Source organism: Kogia breviceps, chromosome 6, assembly GCF_026419965.1.
Source record: "Kogia breviceps isolate mKogBre1 chromosome 6, mKogBre1 haplotype 1, whole genome shotgun sequence".
Lineage (NCBI taxonomy): Eukaryota > Metazoa > Chordata > Mammalia > Artiodactyla > Physeteridae > Kogia > Kogia breviceps.
The window spans coordinates 17,606,013-17,626,366 of NC_081315.1; the positions used below are offsets into that span (position 1 = coordinate 17,606,013).

Below are 20,354 nucleotides of genomic sequence, written 5' to 3' on the forward strand. Positions count from 1 at the left end.
GGCCACAACAGTGAGAGGCCCGCGTACCACAAAAAAAAAAAAAAAAAAAAAAAAAAATGACCTCAACTAAAACTAAAGCCAAAGTGTAGAGAGAACACATAAAACAAATATTTAGAAGATAAAACCTATAGGATTGAATAATTAATTTGATGTAGGGGCATATGGAAGAAGAGAGAGCCTAATTTTTTTTTTGGCCACACTGCATGGCTTGCAGGAACTCAGTTCCCTGACCAGGGATTGAACCCAGGCAATGGCAGTGAAAGTACCAAATCCTAACCACTAGACCACCAGGGAACTCCTGAAGGAGCCTAATTTTTAACGTGGGAGATAACAGTAGAAAGGATCTCACTAAACAAAATAGGAAATTCAGGAGAAAAAGTAGATTTAAAGGGGGTGGCAAAAGTGCCAAATAGAGGACAATTGTTTATTTTTGACCATGTTGAATGTGAACTGTGGACATTTGAAGCAGAATAGCAAGTTGGGCAGATGGCTTTGGGCATGCACTTAGATACGACCTGAAAAATGCTTTTCTCTGTGCAAAAGTCCAGGGAAACAAGTGCCTCCAGGGCCAAAGGACGCTAAGAAATGCCAAATTCTCACCTGAGACTCTGAAGTCCATTCTTCTGCCTGGAAGTGGGTTTGCTGAACTTTGCCCAAGGTAATTAAAACAGAAACCGATGTCCAATGGGGATTTTGACTTAAAAATCTCAGAAGAAGAAGGAAGAGAAGAATAAAACAGGTCTATGTCTGACATAATTTTATAAAAGTCTATGTTTTGTCACTTTTTCATGCTTAATCAAAAGCATATAATTGCTTATCTTAAGAACAGCCAGGGACTTCCCTGGTGGCACAGTGGTTAAGAATCCACCTGCCAATGCAGGGGGCAACGGGTTCGAGTCCTGGTCTGGGAATATCCCACATGCTGTGGAGCAACTAAGCCCATGTGCCGCAACTACTGAGCCTGCGCTCTAGAGCCCACGAGCCACAACTACTGAGCCCATGTGCCACAACTACTGAAGCCGTGTGCCTAGAGCCCGTGCTCCACAACAAGAGAAGCCACTGCAATGAGAAGCCTGCGCACGGCAACAAAGAGTAGCCCCCGCTCACCGCAACTAGAGAAAGCCCGCGCGCAGCAAAGAGACCCAACGCAGCCCCCCCAAAAAACCCCCAAAACCAAAACCAGCCATAAAGGTGGTCTTAAGAAGTTTATATCACTCAATAGGTCGTCTTGTGGGGGTGAAGGGGACCAAAGAAAGAGGAGCTGATGGTAAGGCTAACTAGTGTTGACAATAATTATAACTTACCGGTCTCTTAAGCACTTCACAAAGTTTTTCCAAATTAATTATGACAAAACTCTATGGGGTAGGTACTCTAATCTGTATTTTTCTGATATGGAAAATGAGGTTAAACAAGTGGCCCATGGAAACAGGACTAAGGGAGGGGGTATGTAGGTAGAGGTTTCAACCCAGGTGTGCCTATCTTAATACAACATCTGGGCTCTTAACTGCCCCAAGCACTGCTTTTCTAAAGATGCAAGGAAGCAACAGCCTCCAGAGGAGATGGCCAGCAAGAGCAGGAGAGTTTCTAGTCTCCCTGTGCCTGCGAAGAACCCTGAGGGTCTTTTGAACTAGAATTTTCAGAAATTCCTGTTCCAATATTTGATTAGCTCAGTCCTGGACACACCCATCAGAGGTCAACAAACTGGAATTCCTCCAGAGTAGATGGACAAAGATTACAAGGGATCTAAACATACTATAAAATACAAGGGAATATTGTAAGAACTGACAAACCATAAGACATGATAGTACCAAATACATAAAGAGCTATTGTATAGAAAAGGAATGGGACTTACTGTTTCTCTAAATCTAAGAGTAATCCATGGCATAGTGCTATGTGAAAATGCAGAGCAAAACATTCCATCAATGACTGAAAATATGTAAACATTTAATATGCAAGTGAATATGGATTGAAGGTAACTAGGACAGATGAAACATTTATGTGTTTAGGTGATGGTCCTGTGGCCAATTTGTGTCGACTCTTTTTTTAGTATTGTTCTGCAAAAAAGAAATTTTAACAAATAAAAGCAAACACATAAAAGAAGAAATGGAAGTGCTATAATTATAGAAAAATGTTCAGCCTTACTATAGTCTAATAACAAATAGATTTACGTATTTATCAAAATGAAAAACATTAAAAATAGATAATACCTAGCACTAGTAAGGTCTCAGGAAATAAGATCTCTAATACAGTTCTGACCAGAGTGTAAATTTGTACACACTTTCTGAGGAAAAAATTTGTCAAACTATATAAAAAAGAATAAACAGCAGTGACAATCCTTTGATGCAGCAACTCCACTTTTAAGACTATATCCTAAGTAAGTAAGGATCTATGTAAAGTTTGAACTAAAAAGGTACTCACAGAAGCCTTGTTTATAATCCATAACAATTAAAAATAACCTAAATGTCTATTATTAATTTGGCTCAGTAAATTATACAACAGAATATTATGCAGACATTAAAATTATGTGCAAAAAGTACATATATATAAATTTTCGGTTGTGCTGCGCAGCATATGGGGTCTTATTTCCCCAACCAGGGATCAAATTTTGACCCCTGCAGTGGAAGTGTGGAGTCCTAACCCCTGGACCACCAGGGAATTCCCTGGAAAAAAGTATATCTGATGGCAATAAAGGAAGTTCACAACTTGAACAAAACAGGTAACTAAATACTCTGCATAGTACGGTCCAGTTTTTGTTTAAAAATATTCTACATATATGCACTATATGTGCACATACACATACATATATTTGGTTTTGATTTCTTTTTTTCTTATGTGTATATAACATTTTAAAATTTATTATTTGATTTTATTACATTATTTATTTTATTGCTTATGTAACAAAACAAAGCAATTAAAAATAAAATATGAGGGCTTCCCTGGTGGCGCACTGGTTAAGAATCCACCTGCCAATGCAGGGGACATGGGTTTGAGCCCGGGTCCGGGAAGATCCCACATGCCGCGGAGCAACTAAGCCCGTGCGCCACCACTACTGAGCCTGTGCTCTAGAGCCCTCGAGCTACAACTACTGAGCCCACTTGCCATAACTACTGAAGCCCATGTGCCTAGAGCCCGTGCTCTGCAACAAGAGAAGCCACGACAATGAGAAGCCCATGCACTGCAATGAAGAGTAGTTCCCGCTCGCTGCAGCTAGAGAAAGCCGGCGCGCAGCAACGAAGATCCAAAACAGCCAAAAAAATTTTTTAAAAAAAGAGCTTTTCTCATCTATCAAATATGGAAAGTTTTAAAAAAATATGGATTAGATAACACAGAGTTCACAGCACTTAGTTTGTAATGGAGCAGGACCCTATGGGGCCTTCCGGGGACAGGCCTTTTCTCATATCCTCTTCTTTAGTTCCTCTCTGAAGTACCTAGATAACAGCATTTCATGCACATTTCCGGAGTTGTTTTACAGATGTGAAAACCCCCCACTGAAAGGAAGGTATTAACTACTTTATGACCATGTGCACATAGCCCCAGGCCTCCCCATAGCCTAAGGACTGATAATGTTAATCCCTGTGACACCTCCCTGTTGCCTGCGCCTTCAGCCAATCAGAGAACTGTGCATGAGCTGATCACACACCTTGCAAACCACCCCCCCACCCCCCCCCCCCCCCCGCCAAAATGCTTTGCTGAAACCCTTCAAGGAGTCAAGGAGTTTGGGTTTTTTTTTTTTAAAGCAATGAGTCACCTGTCTCCTTAGTGGCCCTGCAATAAACCTTTCTCTGCTCCAAACGCCTAAGTTTTGTTTGTTTGCCCTCACTGTGCGTTGGGTACACGAACTTGCGCTAACAAGTTGATGATCAATAAATACTTCCTAAATGGGAAGGAAATCTAAAAAAGAGTGGATATATGTATACATATTACGGATTCATTTTACGGTACAGCTGAAACTAACAAAACATTGTAAAGCAAATAAACTTCAATAAAAATTATTTTAAAAATTTATCAGAAAAAAAAATACTAGCTCCTCTCTCTTCCCTGGTGACAGGAGGTATTCAAGCACAAATTAGAAAATGGCAGATCTGGGATGTAGTTGAAGAGATTTAGGCAAAAGGTTTGCATTAGATGAACTCTAAAGCTCCTTTCAACTCTTACATTTCATGATCAACACAATTTCCTCCTATTTACCTCTTAAACTATCAACTGGGATAATACAAAAAAACTACGGTTTGTATTCACTACCTAGTAGTTGTGTTACCATCAGTAGCACTGTACATTGTGAATGGAGGGGCAGTGGTGTGAAAAAAAATCCGGCAGGAGGGAAGCCAGACGCAAGTCCCAGCCCACCTCTCCATTGACAGTTCCCTGGCTTCCTTTTTTTGGTGAATGAGCAGTGGTCCTCAGGCCTCAGATCAGACACTATCCGCGAGAGACAGAACTTTAAAAAGGGAATTACTTTCCTTTTCCAAGGAGTTGCCGGGTGGACCAACACAGAGGAATGGAGCGCCCTTTCCAACCGCCTGAGAGTATGGGAGACGTTCAAGACCCTGGGATACAGTCAGTAAGGGACGACTGGGGAGCACTCTCTAGGCACCGAGAGGGCCTCTCCCAGCTGGCCTCACCGGGCCTTCTCCGCCGGGCGCCAGGAGGTCGCGCTGGCCGCGGCTTGTACAAGCAGGACAGCACGGAGGGGCCGAACGCTCCGCCAAGGTACCCTTACAGCCCCCACGCGGGCAGCGAAAAGGCTGGGGCCTCGGGCGGGGGCAGGGCCAAGGCCGCGGGGCGGGGCTCCAGCTGCGCGCGCGGGGCGGGGGCGGGGCGCGCAGCGTGGTCTGGGCAGGCCCGGCGCTCCTCCTCCTCCCGCGACCAGGCCTGGCAGGCCGAGCTCCTCCCCCGGCTCGGCCTCTCTCCCCACCCCTGCCCTCCTTCTGCCCAGCAGTTCCTCCTTCCCTCCTCCCCCTCTTCCTCGGTGAGGTGCTCCTCCATCAGCCAGCCAGCATGGCGGCCGTGGAGACGCGTGTGTGCGAGACGGACGGTTGCAGCAGTGAGGCCAAGCTCCAGTGTCCCACCTGCATCAAGCTGGGCATACAGGGCTCGTACTTCTGCTCGCAGGTAGACTCCCGCTCCCCAGCGGCGCCGCCGCCGTCCCACCTCCCCTCTCCGTCTGACCTCGCGGCCGGTCGTGGCACGCTCCTCCTCTTCCCCCCGCGGTCGCGCCGGCCGCGCTTCCTCCTCCCTACAGTCTGAAGCGCCGCCGCCCGCTCTCTCCTCCGGGGGGTCTGGGGCCGTACCGGACCCCGGCCGCGCGGAGCGCACGCTGGGTACGGGCTCGGGCAGCCGCGGCCATGTGGGCTGGGGGCGGAAGCGGACTTGCCTTGGGTCGCTCGGCCGCGCTGGGGCCCCGCGTTGAGGGGCCGGTTCTCACCGCGCATCCTCTGCCCGGGCTGGGGCTGCCAGGTGTGCGAGCTACCTGGGACAGGTGGGGACGCCGGGGGAAGGGGGCAGCCCCAGCTGTGCGAGTCGTCACAGCTGCAGCTCCCGGCAGGGCTCTGGTCTTGGTCGCTGGGGGCTGCAGGGCCGGGTAGTCACTCTGGTCCCTACGGGGTTAGGCTCGGAAGAGACCCGCTGGCCTTTGAAGAGTGAGTTACCTGGGACGGTGGGGGTCGCAGAGAGGAGGTATACTAGCTCCAGCCCCACCCACCTACTGCTGCGCATTGACACTTCGGCAACTTTGGGGTTGGGGATGGAGAGGGATCTGTGTAATTCATTCTTTTCCTTTGGCATCCAAAATAATTTACAAAACCATAAGTTAACAGTATGAGTCACCTCTGATTTACTGAATTTACCACTGAGTGAAAAAGACAGTTCCACTGAGAGTTATGCCGTAGTGTATTTTAACAAGTTTTGTGCGGTGGAGCAAAGCCAGCACTGAATGGGGTCCGGACTGCAACGTGTGCTGGTGTTTATGTTTACTGAAGAGCACTAGTGTTCCGGCCGCATTTAGACGCCCGGAGTATTGGCCCGGCGGCATTGGTACTGCTTTTAGTTACAGTCCGGATTTGTTGAAGAGACGTGAATATTCAGGTACTAAATAGGTAGTGTCCCGAGGGGAGGAGAGCATAAACAAAGAGTCTGAAGGCACGGTCAGGGCCCTGCCCTTGCCGTTGACTGTGAGATCTTGAACTAGTCAAGTTACTTAATCTTTCTGAGCACCTCTGTACAGAGGGGAAGATGATACTTTTACTTGCATGTTTCACAAGGTTGTTCTGAGGCCCAAATTATCCAATGAATGTGAAATCTTGGTAAAACCTAAGGAAGTTCTTTTTAAAGGCCGTCAGTACACTGTAGCACTGTTATATATAAAAATGTAAACGAATAGAAGGAAAACAAATATATAAGAGCAATAATATAAATATTTCAAATATAACATGTGTAAACATAAAGATGTATGTAAAATTAGCGCATAAATAAAATCCTTAAGGTCCAGCACTTGTAGATAAGCCGTTGTAAGAGATCCTAGCTATGTTGTACAGGTGTTGTTTTCAGATAGGATATGATCCTTGACCTTGTTAGTATCACTTGGAAAAAGTTGCATATGGAGAAGTGTTGGCTGTTTTAAAAGTAGCATTGGGACTACTCAACATGCTGAAACTGGTCTGAGTCCTTTTGTTTCTTTAAAATAATTTTCAAATTCTAATTTGTTGAGGCCTGTGTGGGACCTGGACTTAAAACAAAAAAACAGTAGTTTATCTTTGGAAATTGTGTACGGTGTGAGTAGACTAATGTGGTTTATGTTGTGCTTAAATTTAGTTGGCATTTGGTAATGTTAAGTGAATTAATATGTACACAGACTTACCTGCTAGGATTTTAAAAAGATAGTATGAAGCCATATTCATCAGGGATGGGTGATATTCCCTTAGGCATGGTATTATTCAGTACAAAGAACATTGGCTCATTGGGGTTTGTGGAAAAATGCCAACACATTTGTGAAAACATGCAGGGTTTATTCAGTACGGTAGGTATTTCATGTTGGATTCTGCAGGTATATTTCTAGTCCCATTGTTATACCTGTAGTCAAACATATCCTGACTGGTGCTTGAAGCTGTCTCTTTCTTCATTTCTGTTACTACCTCCTTTAGTCAGTTTTAAAAATTTCTCACCAGTTTCTCTTAGTTCATTTCCCTGCTGTAGTTTCCCACCTTGCAAATAAACACCCACACACAAAAAAAAAAATCAAAGGAAGAAAACCTTTTGTACAGCAGTTACTTCTCCCTTAGCATAAAACAGTCTGACTATGCTTACCGCTACCTATAACAAATAGAGTCACCATTGACTGCAGGATTCTAGACCCATAGTCAGGGCACCTCTTCTGAGTCCACCTTTATTCTCTTGCTTTGACCAGAGGCTGTATTTATACTCTTTCCTTTACCCAGAATGTCACCTGTCTTCTGAAATCACAGCTATTCTTTCAGTCCCAGCTTGAGACTTTGATCAATCATTAACTTTTCCTAAGCCAATTTCCACATTTGTGATGAAACTAGGGCTTCGTGTCACTTCTCTGATCATCTTCACTAGCAGTGGTCTGTCTTTTCTTTTCTCCTTGCTCCTCTGGTCCCCAGCCTGGCTATCTGGCCAGCTTGTCTTTGGGAACAAACCGAACAAAACTACAAGAGCCGTAACAGAAATAAGCCTTTTCCGGTTACCCTGTCACACCACCTTATTCCCTTTATAACATTTTATACAATCTAATTATTTCATTTTTGTTCTTGTCTTTTAATCAGAAGGTGAGGTCACGAAGAAGCTATCTTGTTCACTTCCCTGTCCTCATTTCTCAACACAATGCTCTATGCAATAGGTGGTCAATAAATGCTTGAGTCATTGTATCAAAAGGCAGAATAAAGAGGTAGACTACTGCATTTGAATCACAGCTCCATTACTTACTAGCTGTGTGCTTTAGGTAGATAACCTTTGTTTTTTGTTATAGCCTTTTAAAATGGGTCTATGAATAGTACCAACCTCAGGGTTGGTACTAAAGACTAAATACTAAGTGTATGTAAAACACTTACCATAGCAGTGCATTTCATCAGTGTTAGCTCTTTTTATTGTTATACTGAGTTTATGCTTAAGAAGATAGAAATATTTTTATTTAGAATGCTTAATTTTAAGAAAAATTTTGGTCCTTTAATGAGTATAACCCGTTTTACTTGAAATCGAGCTTTTCAGGAGTTCCTGATGTTTGATGGTATTTCTTTATAGATGTATCCATCTTATTCAATAGTAGTTGACCAATTTTAATAGCAGTTTAGTAGTTTACTTGTAGTCCCTAACAGTTTGTAAGAGTTTTTTGAGGATGGAGGCTGTGCTGTACTCATTTTTGTATTTCTTTTAAGTGCCTTGTACACAGTAGGCACTCAGTTCATTAAATGAAAGAAGAAAGGTCATTGGGCCTGAGAAGGAAAAGCAAAGAGCAATCAAGCCCTTAGTGAACACCCCAGGGCAGATGCTATCTTGTCCTTAGTTGAAGGATCTGCTGAGAAGGACCTGAGTGATTTGCAGCCCTTCATAAGGCATAAGAACTTAAAAGGTAGTATAGTATAAGTGGAAGGAGCCTGCCTGGGTTTGGAGTCTGACCTGGGTTTAAAATTTTTGTGACCATGTCCTTGGGTAAGTCATCTCCTATTTTATGAGAGGGCTAATGGTACACCCTCTTTATGGAGCTGAGGTGAAGGTGCCTCACACAGTGTTCAGTAAATAGTTTTATTACATGTATAGCCTTATGTCTAATAGTATTATAGTCAGATATATGGAAGGTTTAAAAATGTTTAAGGACTCCTAGAGTAATGAAAATAAAAACAAAAATAAACAAATGGGCCCTAATTAAACTTAAAAGCTTTTGCATAGCAAAGGAAACCGTAAACAAGACGAAAAGACAACCCTCAGAATGGGAGAAAATATTTGCAAATGAAACATCGGACAAAGGATTAATCTCCAAAATATAGGAACTGCTCATGGAGCTCAATATCAAAAAAACCAAACAACCCAATCAAAAAATGGGCAGAAGACCTAAATAGACATTTCACCAAAGAAGACATACAGATGGCCAAGAGGCACATGAAAAGCTGCTCAACATCACTAATTATTAGAGAAATGCAAATCAAGACTACAATGAGGTATCAGCTCACACTGGTCAGAATGGCCATCATCAAAAAATCTAGAAACAATAAATGCTGGAAATGGTGTGGTGGAATGCTGCACTCTTGGTGGGAATGTAAATTGATACAACCACTATGGAGAACAGTATGGAGGTTCCTTAAAAAAACAAAAACAACTACCATACGACCCAGCAATCCCACTACTGGGCACATACCCTAAAAAAACCATAATTCAAGAAGAGACATGTACCACAATGTTCATTGCAGCACTATTTACAATAGCCAGGACATGGAAGCAACCTAAATGTCCATCAACAGATGAATGGATAAAGATGTGGCAGAAATATACAATGTAATATTACTCAGCCATAAAAAGAAACGAAATTGAACTATTTGTAGTGAGGTGGATGGACCTAGAGTCTGTCATGCAGAGGGAAGTAAGTCAGAAAGAAAAACAAATACCGTATGCTAACGCATATATATGGAATCTAAAAAAAAAATAGAGATGGTACTGATGAACCTAGTGGCAGGGCAGGAATAAAGATGTAGACATAGAGAATGGACTTGACACGGTGTGGGGAGAGGGGGAAGCTGGGCGAAAGTGAGAGTAGCATTGACATATATACACCACCAAATGTAAAATAGATAGCTAGTGGGAAGCAGCAGCATAGCACAGGGATATCAGCTCTTTGCTTTGCAACCACCTAGAGGGGTGGGATAGGGAGGGTAGGAGGGAGGCGCAAGAGGGAGGGGATATGGGGATATATGTATATGTATAGTTGATTCACTTTGTTATACAGCAGGAACTAACACACCATTGTAAAGCAATTATACTCCAATAAAGATGTATTTAAAGAAAATAAAAATATAAGCAGTAAATAAACATACTCTATGAAATACAGAAAATATCTTTAAGGAGAAGCATCGTTTGTTATGAACATTTTGAACAAATTCTTGCAATAGGTTCTTTCAGGGAAGCAGTGGCAATGTCAGGTGACTGGGTCTTCAGTAAGAAAGTGAGTGGGTGGGCATCTTGTTTGTTGGAGTTGGAAAGTGAGGAAGGAATTGCCCTTCCAACATGTAGCATCTTTGAAATGCAGACCTGCCCTCTAAAACTCTTTCTCCTTTGGTAACAAAGTTTCTGAGAATGCAGAGTGTTTCTGGAACTCATCTTCATCCTCATTGGAGGTATTACCATATTATACTTTTTATTTCTAGGGATTTTCTTTAAATTCCTCACATTACCTCACACTATGCTTAGCTATTGCTGTAAGATCGGTATTTGGGTACAACTGTCTTAGCTTCTTATTAAAAAATGAATAGGATGAAGGTCTAGAGAGGTTGTGATTTTTTATTTAAACAAAAATAACTTTTGCTGTACGGGCTTCCCTGGTGGCACAGTGGTTGAGAGTCCGCCTGCCGATGCGTGGGGCGCGGGTTCGTGCCCCGGTCCGGGGGATCCTGCATGCTGTGGAGCGGCTGGGCCCGTGAGCCATGGCCGCTGGGCCTGCGCGTCCGGAGCCTGTGCTCCGCAGCAGGAGAGGCCGCGGCATAGAGAGGCCTGCGTACTGCCAAACAAACAAACAAACAAACAAAAACCAACTTTCGCTGTAGAAAAAATTAGAAAATGCAGGTGAAAAGTTACCCAGTGCTTATTTCTGTGAGTTCTTTGATGGGTATTCTTACAAACACATTTATATATTCTTATATACATTTATGTGCATATACTTGTATGTGTTTTTGTCCGAATGGTACCATAATATACATAATCTTAGGGGATTTGCTTACTTTTATGTCTTAACCAATACATTGGGAATGTCCGTAATAGCTACATTTACATTATCCTTTGTAGTGGCTGGACTAATATACAGTGTGATAGATGTACTGTCCTTTATTTACTCACTTATGGTTGAATTTACTTTCTTTTCAGTTTTTTTAGCTACTGTTTAACTGCTCTTCAATAAATGTTCTTGTGAAATTTAAATCATTTTGATTTACTCGGGAGTATAGGATAATAGTAGGACTGGTACAGGAACCCGGGAACCAAGGATTGAACCACCCCAAGCTGCTAGTAGTTCTCACAGTGTAGTCAATGGATTGTTACTAGTTTGAGAAACTTCTGGTGGTGAATGGAGATCTCCTTTTATTGACATGTTTGTATTATAAATGCTTGTCATGAATTATACTTTTATTCCAGTAGAACTTGTGAAAAGCAAGCATCATTTGGTTGGTAGATAATCAAAAGTTGAACAAATCTTTAACTCTTAGTTACTGTTTTAGAGATTGAAGGGCTATTGGAAGTAGATGTGATCTTATACTATTCATGTATCTTGTGGTAGAAGTTTAAGTCACTTTTTTTTTTTTGGGTGAGTCTGTTTCAGATTTGGCGTACTTACAACATTTTTAGTTTGGTCTTAGTAAATTTGGTGGGGATGACAGACACATAAGCCCATTGCTAAACACATACCCAGCTCTAGACAGGAGGGAGAAGCTTTAGCATGGTAGCTCCTCTGTAAATGAGGAATTGTCTTCGGTATTAATAGGAAATCCATTTAGTTGATATAATATAGGCAGGAATACTCTATAGAGCAACCATTGGGATTCTCTCCATATTAAAGTTTTAATGTAACCAAATGTAAATATAATTTTCCTTTCTGCTTGATCCTGAACCTCTCTTGACCTCACAGTTTTAACATGAAGCATTTGCGTATTCATGCTTGGGCAGCTCAACAATTATAAATCTTTTTTTTTCTTTGATTGATATCAGTCTCGGATCTGGCTTTGAATAAAGAACAACTCAACACACCCTGTAAGCTAGGCCTGCCTTTCTCAATGTGTGTATTTAGCAGCTATAGTTGAACCTAGTAAAGGGGGCCCTCTGAAAATTCCCCTCAATTATTCATTGCAAATGAGCTTTCTCTTTGTGCACCATTCACAATAGCTAAGTTGTGGAAACAACCTACATATCCATGGATGGATGAACGAATAAACAAAATGTGGTATAAACATATAACAGAATACTATTCAGTTTTAACAAAAAAGGGAATTTTGCAATGTGCCACAACATGGATGCATCTGGAGGACATTGTGCAGAGTGAAATAAGTCAGTCACAGAAAGACAAATACTGTGTGATTCCACTTACAAAAGGTACCTGAAATAGTCAAAATCAGACACTCAGAGTGATTGCCAGGGGTTGGGTGAAGGGGGAAATGGGGAGTTACTAATCAATAGGCATAAAATTTCAGTCAAGTAAGATGGATAAGCTCTAGAGATCTGTTCTTTACCATTGTACCCACAACAGTGTAAATTATATAAATTTTTTGGCTGTACCCTGCAGCATGTGGGATCTTAGTTCCCCGACCAGGGATTGAACCCGTGCCCCCTGCATTGGAAGTGTGGAGCATTAACCACTGGACTGCCAGGAAAGTCCCAATGTATATTATTATTGACACTTAACAATTGTTAAGAGGGTAGATCTCATGTTAAAGTCTTCTTACCATTAAAAAAAAAAGTTCTTTCCTGTTTTTGTCTCTAGTAACCTATCTGTTTCATAGCTAAGTTCAGTGGGGACTTCTTCCTGATACAGCAGAGCTGTGCCATGTCTGTTGGAAAGCATTCCTAAAATCCCTGTCAGCTGGAGTTGGCTAGTGTAACATTTATCTGGGTCATAGGCTCAGGCCTCTAAAGAGTGGTTTGGGTATAAGTGAAATTTTGTGACTTCAGCAGTTTCCTTATCATCATATAGTGGGAGGCAACAGAGACTTTTCCATATTTTGAACTTGTATTTATTGGTTCTGCCTTGATAAAAGGTACAAAAGGGCAGCCCTTTGCATCAGATTCTGAAGGTTATCCTGCTTTATCGATCAAGCTATGAGCTCAAATCATTGAGTAAAATAGGTAAATGTAGGTGCCATTAGGTTTTAGACATGGCATGGCTTTTTTTTTCCCTCCTCTGAATGGGGATTTATTTTCTTACTGATTATTTCACTAATTGGTGCTAGTGATGGGTTTAACTATTTGAATATTGATAACTTTGCACTGTTCTACTAATATGTAGAGAAAAATATAAATGCAGTTATGTGATTTAATATTGCTTTTGAATTGAGGTTTTTAAGTACTTTAAAGTCAGGATCTGTAAGATTTTTTTTTTTTTTACTCATTTGTTTTTATTAGATATTGAATAGAATAAAAAACTAACAGTAAGTCATCCATAGATCCATAGAATCTAAAGAAACATGATATAGTAAATGCCTCTTTACTTAACCACCTAAGTTATTAAAAAGAACATTACTAGGTAAAGCAAGTAAAACCAGAAGGCTCTTATGTGTCTCTCACCCAAGTGGAACTCCCTATTCTGAATTTTGTGTTTATCATTCATTTGCTTTTTCATGTTTGATTCTTTAGATAATACATTGTTTAGTTTTGATGTTTTTGAGATTTTTAGAAATGAAATCACTGCAAGTGTTCTTCTAAAACTTGCTTTATGTATTGAGGTGCTCCTGTGTTGCACCTACGAGTGCAACATAGGAGGGGGGTGCTGGGAGCTGAGGCTCAGGCTTCGGTGGTCAGACCCCAGGGAGAGGAATGGGGTTGGCTGCATGAACACAGCCTGAAGGGGGCTAGTGCACCACAGGTAGCAGGGAGGGAGTCTGGGAAAAAGTCTGGACCTGCCGAAGAGGCAAAAGACCATTGTCTTGGAGTGTGCGAGGAGAGGGGCTTCCTGCTCTGTGTTCCTACAGGTGACAGAACACCACCTAAGTGAGCTCCAGAGATGGGCATGAGCTGCGGCTATCATCTCGGACCCCAGAGGCGGGCACGGACCGCTACCGCTGCCACCAAGGATCCTGTTTGCAAGCGCAGGTCACTACCCACACCCTCCTGGGAGCCTGTGCAGCACGCCACTGCTAGGGTCCCGTGATCCAGGGACAACTTCCCTAGGAGAACACACGGTGCACCTCAGGCAGTTGCAGTGTCATTCTGGCCTTTGCTGCCACAGACACACCCCACATTCCATCTGTGACTGCCGTAGCCCTCCCTCTCCTTGGTCTGAGTGAGCAAGAGAGCTCTAATCAGCCACTGCTTTAACCCCCTCCTGTCTGGGCAGGAAACAGATACCTGAGGGCGGCCTACACACAGAGGTGGGACCGAAACCAAAGCAGAACCCCAGGAGCTGTGCGAACAAAGAATAGAAAGGGAAATTTCTCTTTGTAGCCTCAGGAGCAGTGGACTAAATGCCTGCAATTGGCTTGGTAAGCCCTGTATATGTGGAATACCTGAATAGAAAATGAATGCTCCCTAAAAAAGGCGGTGGACTTTGGGGAGCAGCTGTAGGCTTGGGGTTTGCTTTCTGTGTCTAATTTGTTTTTGGTTTTATGTCTGTTTTGGTTTTATCTTAGTTTAGTTTTAAGTGCTTGTTATCATTGGTGGATTTGTTTAATGTTTGGTTGCTCTCTTCCTTTTTTTTTCTTTTTTTCTTTCTCTTTTTGTGAGTGTGCGTGTGTGTATGTTTCTTTGTGTGATTTCGTCTGCTTTTACCATTTGTTTTGGGGCTCTGTTCAGTTTTTTTTTATTAAATAAATTTATTTATTTATTTTTGGTTGCATTGGGTTTTCATTGCTGTGCATAACTTTCTCTAGTTGTAGCGAGTGGGGGCTACTCTTCGTTGTGGTGTGTGGCTTCTCACTGTGGTGGCTTCTCGTTGCGGAGCACGGGCTCTAGGCACGCAGGCTTCACTAGTTGTGGCTCGCGGGCTCTAGAGCTCAGGCTCAGTAGTTGTGGCGCATGGGCTTAGTTGCTCTGTGCCATGTGGGAGCTTCCTGGACCAGGGCTCGAACCCATGTCCTGTGCATTGTCAGGTGGATTCTTAACCACTGCGCCACCAGGGAAGCCCTGTTCTTTTTTTATTTTTTAATTTATCTTTTCTCCTCCTTTTCTTCCGAGCTGTGTGGCTGTCAGGGTCTTGGTGCTCAGGCTGGGTTTGGGGCGTGACCTTCCAAGGTGGGAGAGCCGAATCCAGGATGTTGGATGACCAGAGGCCTCCTGGACCCATGTAGTATTAATCAGCGAGAGCTCTCCCAATGATCTCCGTCTCAACACTAAGACCCACCTCCACCCAATGGCCAGCAAGCTCTAGTGCTGGATGCCCCATGCCAAACAACTAGCAAGACAGGAACACAACCCCACACATTAGCAGAGAGGCTACCTAAAGTCATACTTAGTTTACAGGCACCCCAAAACACACCACCTGACGTGGCCCCACCCACCAGAGGGACAAAATCCAGCCCCATCTACCAGAACACAGGCACCAGCTCCCTAACCAGGAAGCCTACACAAACACTGAACCAACTTAACCCACTGGGGGCAGACACCAGAAATAATAGGAACTATGAACCTGCAGCCTATGAAAAAGAAACCCAAAACACAGTAAATTAAAAAAATGAGAAGACAGAGAAATACGCAGCAGGTGATGGAGCAAGGTAAAAACCCAACAGACCCAACAAATGAAGAGGAAATAGTCTACCTGAAAAAGAATTCAGAATAATGATAGTAAAGATGATCCAAAGTCTCAGAAAAAGAATGGAGAAAATACAAGGAACGTTTAACAAGGACCTAGAAGAACTAAAGAACAAACAGAGATGAACAACAATAACTGAAATGAAAAATACACTCGAAGGAATCAATAACAGAATAACTGAGGCAGAAGAACGAGTAAGTGAGGTGGAAGACAAAATGGTGGAAATAACTGCCAAGGAGCAGAATAAAGAAAAAAGAATGAAAAAAATTGAAGACAATCTCAGAGACCTCTGGGACAACACTAAATGCACCAACATTCAAATTATAGGGGTCCCAGAAGAAGAAGAGAAAAAAAAAGAGTCTGAGAAAATATTTGAAGAGATTATAGTCGAAAACTTCCCTATCATGGGAAAGGAAATAGTCACCCAAGTCCAGGAAGCACAGAGTCCCATACAGGATAAACCATAGGAGAAACACATCAAGACACATATTAATCAAACTAACAAAAATTAAATTCAAAGAAAAAGTATTAAAAGCAGCAAGGGAAAAGTAACAAATAACATACAAAGGAATCCCCATAAGATTATCAGCTGATTTTTCAGCAGAAACTCTATAGAGTGGCAGGATATACTTAAAGTGATGAAAGAGAAAAATCTACAACCAAGATTACTCTACCCAGCAAGGATCTCACTCAGATTTGACGGAAAAATCAAAAGCTTTTCAGACAAGCAAAAGCTAAGAGAATTCAGCACTACCAAACCAGCTTTACAACAAATGCTAAAGGAACTTCTCTAGGCAGGAAACACAAGAGAAGGAAAAGGCCTACAAAACCAAAACCAAAACAATTAAGAAAATGGTAATAGGAACACACATATCGATAATTACCTTAAATGTGAATGGATTAAAAGCTCCAACCCAAAGACATAGACTGACTGAATGGATACAAAAACAAGACCCGTATATATGCTGTCTACAAGAGACCCACTTCAGACCTAGGGACACATACAGACTGAAAGTGAAGGGATGGAAAAAGATATTCCATGCAAATGGAAATCAAAAGAAAGCTGAGTAGCAATACTCATATCAGACAAAATAAACTTTAAAATAAAGACTATTACAAGAGCCAGAGAAGGATACTACATAATGATCAAGGGATCAATCCAAGAAGAAAATACAACAATTGGAAATATTCATGCCCCAACATAGGAGCACCTCAATACATAATGCAAATGCTAACAGCCATACAAGGGAACATTCACAGGAACACAATAATAGTAGGGGACTTTAACACTCCACTTTCACCAATGGACAGAGATCATCCAAAATGAAAATAAATGTGGAAACACCAGCTTTAAATGACACATTAGACTAGATGGACTTAATTGATATCTATAAGACATTCCATCCAAAAACAACAGAATACACTTTCTTCTCAAGTGCACATGGAACATACTCCAGGATAGATCATATCTTGGGTCACAAATCAGCCTTGGTAAATTTAAGAAACTTGAAATCGTATCAAGTATCTTTCCCGAACACAATGCTATGAGACTAGATATCAATTACAGGAAAAAATCTGTAAAAAATACAAACATATGGAAGCTAAACAATACACTACTAAATAACCAAGAGATTACTGAAGAAACCAAAGAGGAAATAAAACAAATACCTAGAAACAAATGACAATGAAAACACAATGACTGAAAGCCTATGGCATGCAGCAAAAGCAGTTCTAATATGGAAGCTTACAGCAATGCAATCCTACCTCAGGAAACAAGAAAAATCTCAAATAAACAACCTAACCTTACACCTAAAGCAATTAGAGAAAGAAGAACGAGAAAAACCCAAAGTTAGCAGAAGGAAATAAATCATAAAGATCAGATCAGAAATAAATGAAAAAGAAATGAAGGAACCAGTAGCAAAGATCAATAAAACCAAAAGCTGTTTCTTTGTGAGTGAAACAAAATTGATAAACCATTAGACTCATCAAGAAAAAAAGGGAGAAGACTCAAATCTACAGAATTAGAAATGAAAAAGGAGAAGTAACAACTGACACTGCAGAAATACAGAGGATCATGAGAGAATACTACAAGCAACTATATGCTAATAAAATGGACAACCTGGAAGAAATGGACAAATTCTTAGAAAAGCACAACCTTCTGAGACTGAACCAGGAAGAAATAGAAGATATGAACAGACCAGTTACAAGCACTGAAATTGAAACTGATTAAAATCTTCCAACAAACAAAAGCCCAGGACTGGATGGCTTCACAAGTGAATTCTATCAATATTTAGAGAAGAGCTAACCCTTGTCCTTCTCACACTCTTCCAAAATATAGCAGAGGGAGGAACACTCCCAAACTCATTCTACAAGGCCACCATCACCCTGATACCAAAACCAGACAAAGATGTTACAAAAAAGAAAACTACAGGCCAATATCACTGATGAATATAGATACAGAAATCCCTAACAAAACACTAGCATACAGAATCCAACAACACATTAAAAGGATCATACACCATGATCAAGGGGAGTTTATCTCAGGAATGCAAGGATTCTTCAATATACACAAATCAATCAATGTGAAAAACCATATTAACAAATTGAAGGATAAAAACCATATGATAATTTCAATAGATGCAGAGAAAGCTTTTGATAAAATTCAACACCCATTTATGATAAAAACTCTCCAGAAAGTGGGCATAGAGGAAACCTACCTCAACATAATAATGGCCATATAAGAAAAACCCACAGCCAACATCATTTTCAATGGTGAAAAACTGCAACTGTTTCCTCTAAGATCAGGAACAAGACAAGGTTGCCCACTCTCACCACTGTTATTCAACATAGTTTTGGAAGTTTTAGCCACAGCAATCAGAGAAGTAAAAGAAATAAAAGCAATCCAAATCGGAAAAGAAGTAAAGCTGTCACTGTTTGCAGATGACATGATACTATACATAGAGAATCCTAAAGATGCTACCAGAAAACTACTAGAGCTAATCAATGAATTTGGTAAAGTAGCAGGATACAATATTAATGTACAGAAATCCCTTGCATTCCTATCACTAACAACAAAAAGCTGAAATAGAAATTAAGGAAACTCCCATTTACCATTGCAACAAATAGAATAAAATAAACCAATCTAGGAATAAACCAACCTAAGGAGACAAAAGACCTGTATGCAGAAAACTATGACACTGATGAAAGAAATCAAAGATGATACAAACAGGTGTAGAGATATACCATGTTTTTGGATTGGAAGAATCAACATTGTGAAAATGACTGTACTACCAAAAGCAATCTACAGATTCAAAGCAATCCCTATCAAACTACCAAGGGCATTTTTCACGGAACTAGAACAAAAAATTGTACAGTTTGTGTGGAAACAGAAAAGACCCTGAATAGCCAAAGAAATCTTGACAGTGAAAAATGTAGCTGGAGGAATCAGGCTCACTGACTTTAGACTATACTACAGAACTACAGTAATCAAGACAGTATGGTACTGGCACAAAAACAGAAATGTAGATCAATGAAACAGGATAGAAAGCTTAGAGATAAACCCACTCACATATGGTTGCCTTATCTTTGACAAAGGAGGCAAGAATATACGGTGGCGAAAAGACAGCCTCTTCTGTAAGTGGTGCTGGGAAAACTGGACACCTATATATAAAAGAATGAAATTAGAACACTTCCTAACAGTATACACAAAAATAAACTCAAAATGAATTAAAGACCTAAACTTAAGGCTAGACACTATAAAACTCTTAGAGGAAAACATAGGCAGAACATTCTGTGACATAAATCACAGCAAGATCCTTTTTGACCCACCTCCTAGAGAAATGGAAATAAGATCAAAAATAAACAAATGGGACCTAATAAAATTTAAAAGCTTTTGCACAGCAAAGAGACCATAAACAAGACGAAAAGACAACCCTCAGAATGAGAGAAAATATTTGCAAATGAAGCAACTTACAAAGGATTAATCTCCAAAATTTATAAGCAGCTCAGGCACCTCAATATCAAAAAAACAGCCCAGTCCAAAAATGGGTGGAAGACCTAAATAGACTTTTCTGCAATGAAGATATACAGATTGCCAAGAAACACATGAAGGGATGCTGAACATCAGTAACCATTAGAGAAATGCAAATCAACACCATGATGAGGTATCACCTCACACTGGTCAGAATGGTCATCATCAAAAAATCTAGAAACAATAAATGCTGAAGAGGGTGTGGAGAAAAGGGAACTCTCTTGCACTGTTGGTGGGAATGTAAATTGATACAGCCACTATGGAGAACAGTACGGAGGTTCCTTAACAAAGTAAAAATAGTAGTACCATATGACCCAGCAATCCCACTACTGGGCATATACCCTAAAAAACCATAATTTAAAAAGTGACATGTACCACAATGTTCATTGCAGCACTATTTACCATAGCAAGGACTTGGAAGTAACCTAAGTGTGAATCGATGGATGAATGGATAAAGAAGATGTAGCACATATGTACAATGGAATATTACTCAGCCATAAAATGAAATGGAATTGTGTTATTTCAACTGAGGTAGATGAACCTAGAGTCTGTCAGTCATGCAGAGGGAAATAAGTTGGAGAAAAACAATTACCATGTGCTAACACATATATATGGAATTCAAAAGAAGATGGTTCTGATGAACCTAGGGGCAGGACA

General features: G+C 41.2%; 1 protein-coding gene across 1 annotated transcript in view; it reads left to right on the forward strand.

Annotated features, from left to right (window-relative positions):
• Nucleotides 1-4,836: 4,836 nt before the first annotated feature.
• METAP1 (methionyl aminopeptidase 1) overlaps nucleotides 4,837-20,354 on the forward strand; it is a 67,807-nt gene continuing 52,289 nt past the window's right edge. Inside the window, exon 1 of the mRNA XM_059066898.2 lies at nucleotides 4,837-5,112. Within this exon, the coding sequence (XP_058922881.1) occupies nucleotides 4,999-5,112 (114 nt within the window). The 5' untranslated portion in view covers nucleotides 4,837-4,998. The remainder of the gene's footprint in view (nucleotides 5,113-20,354) is intronic.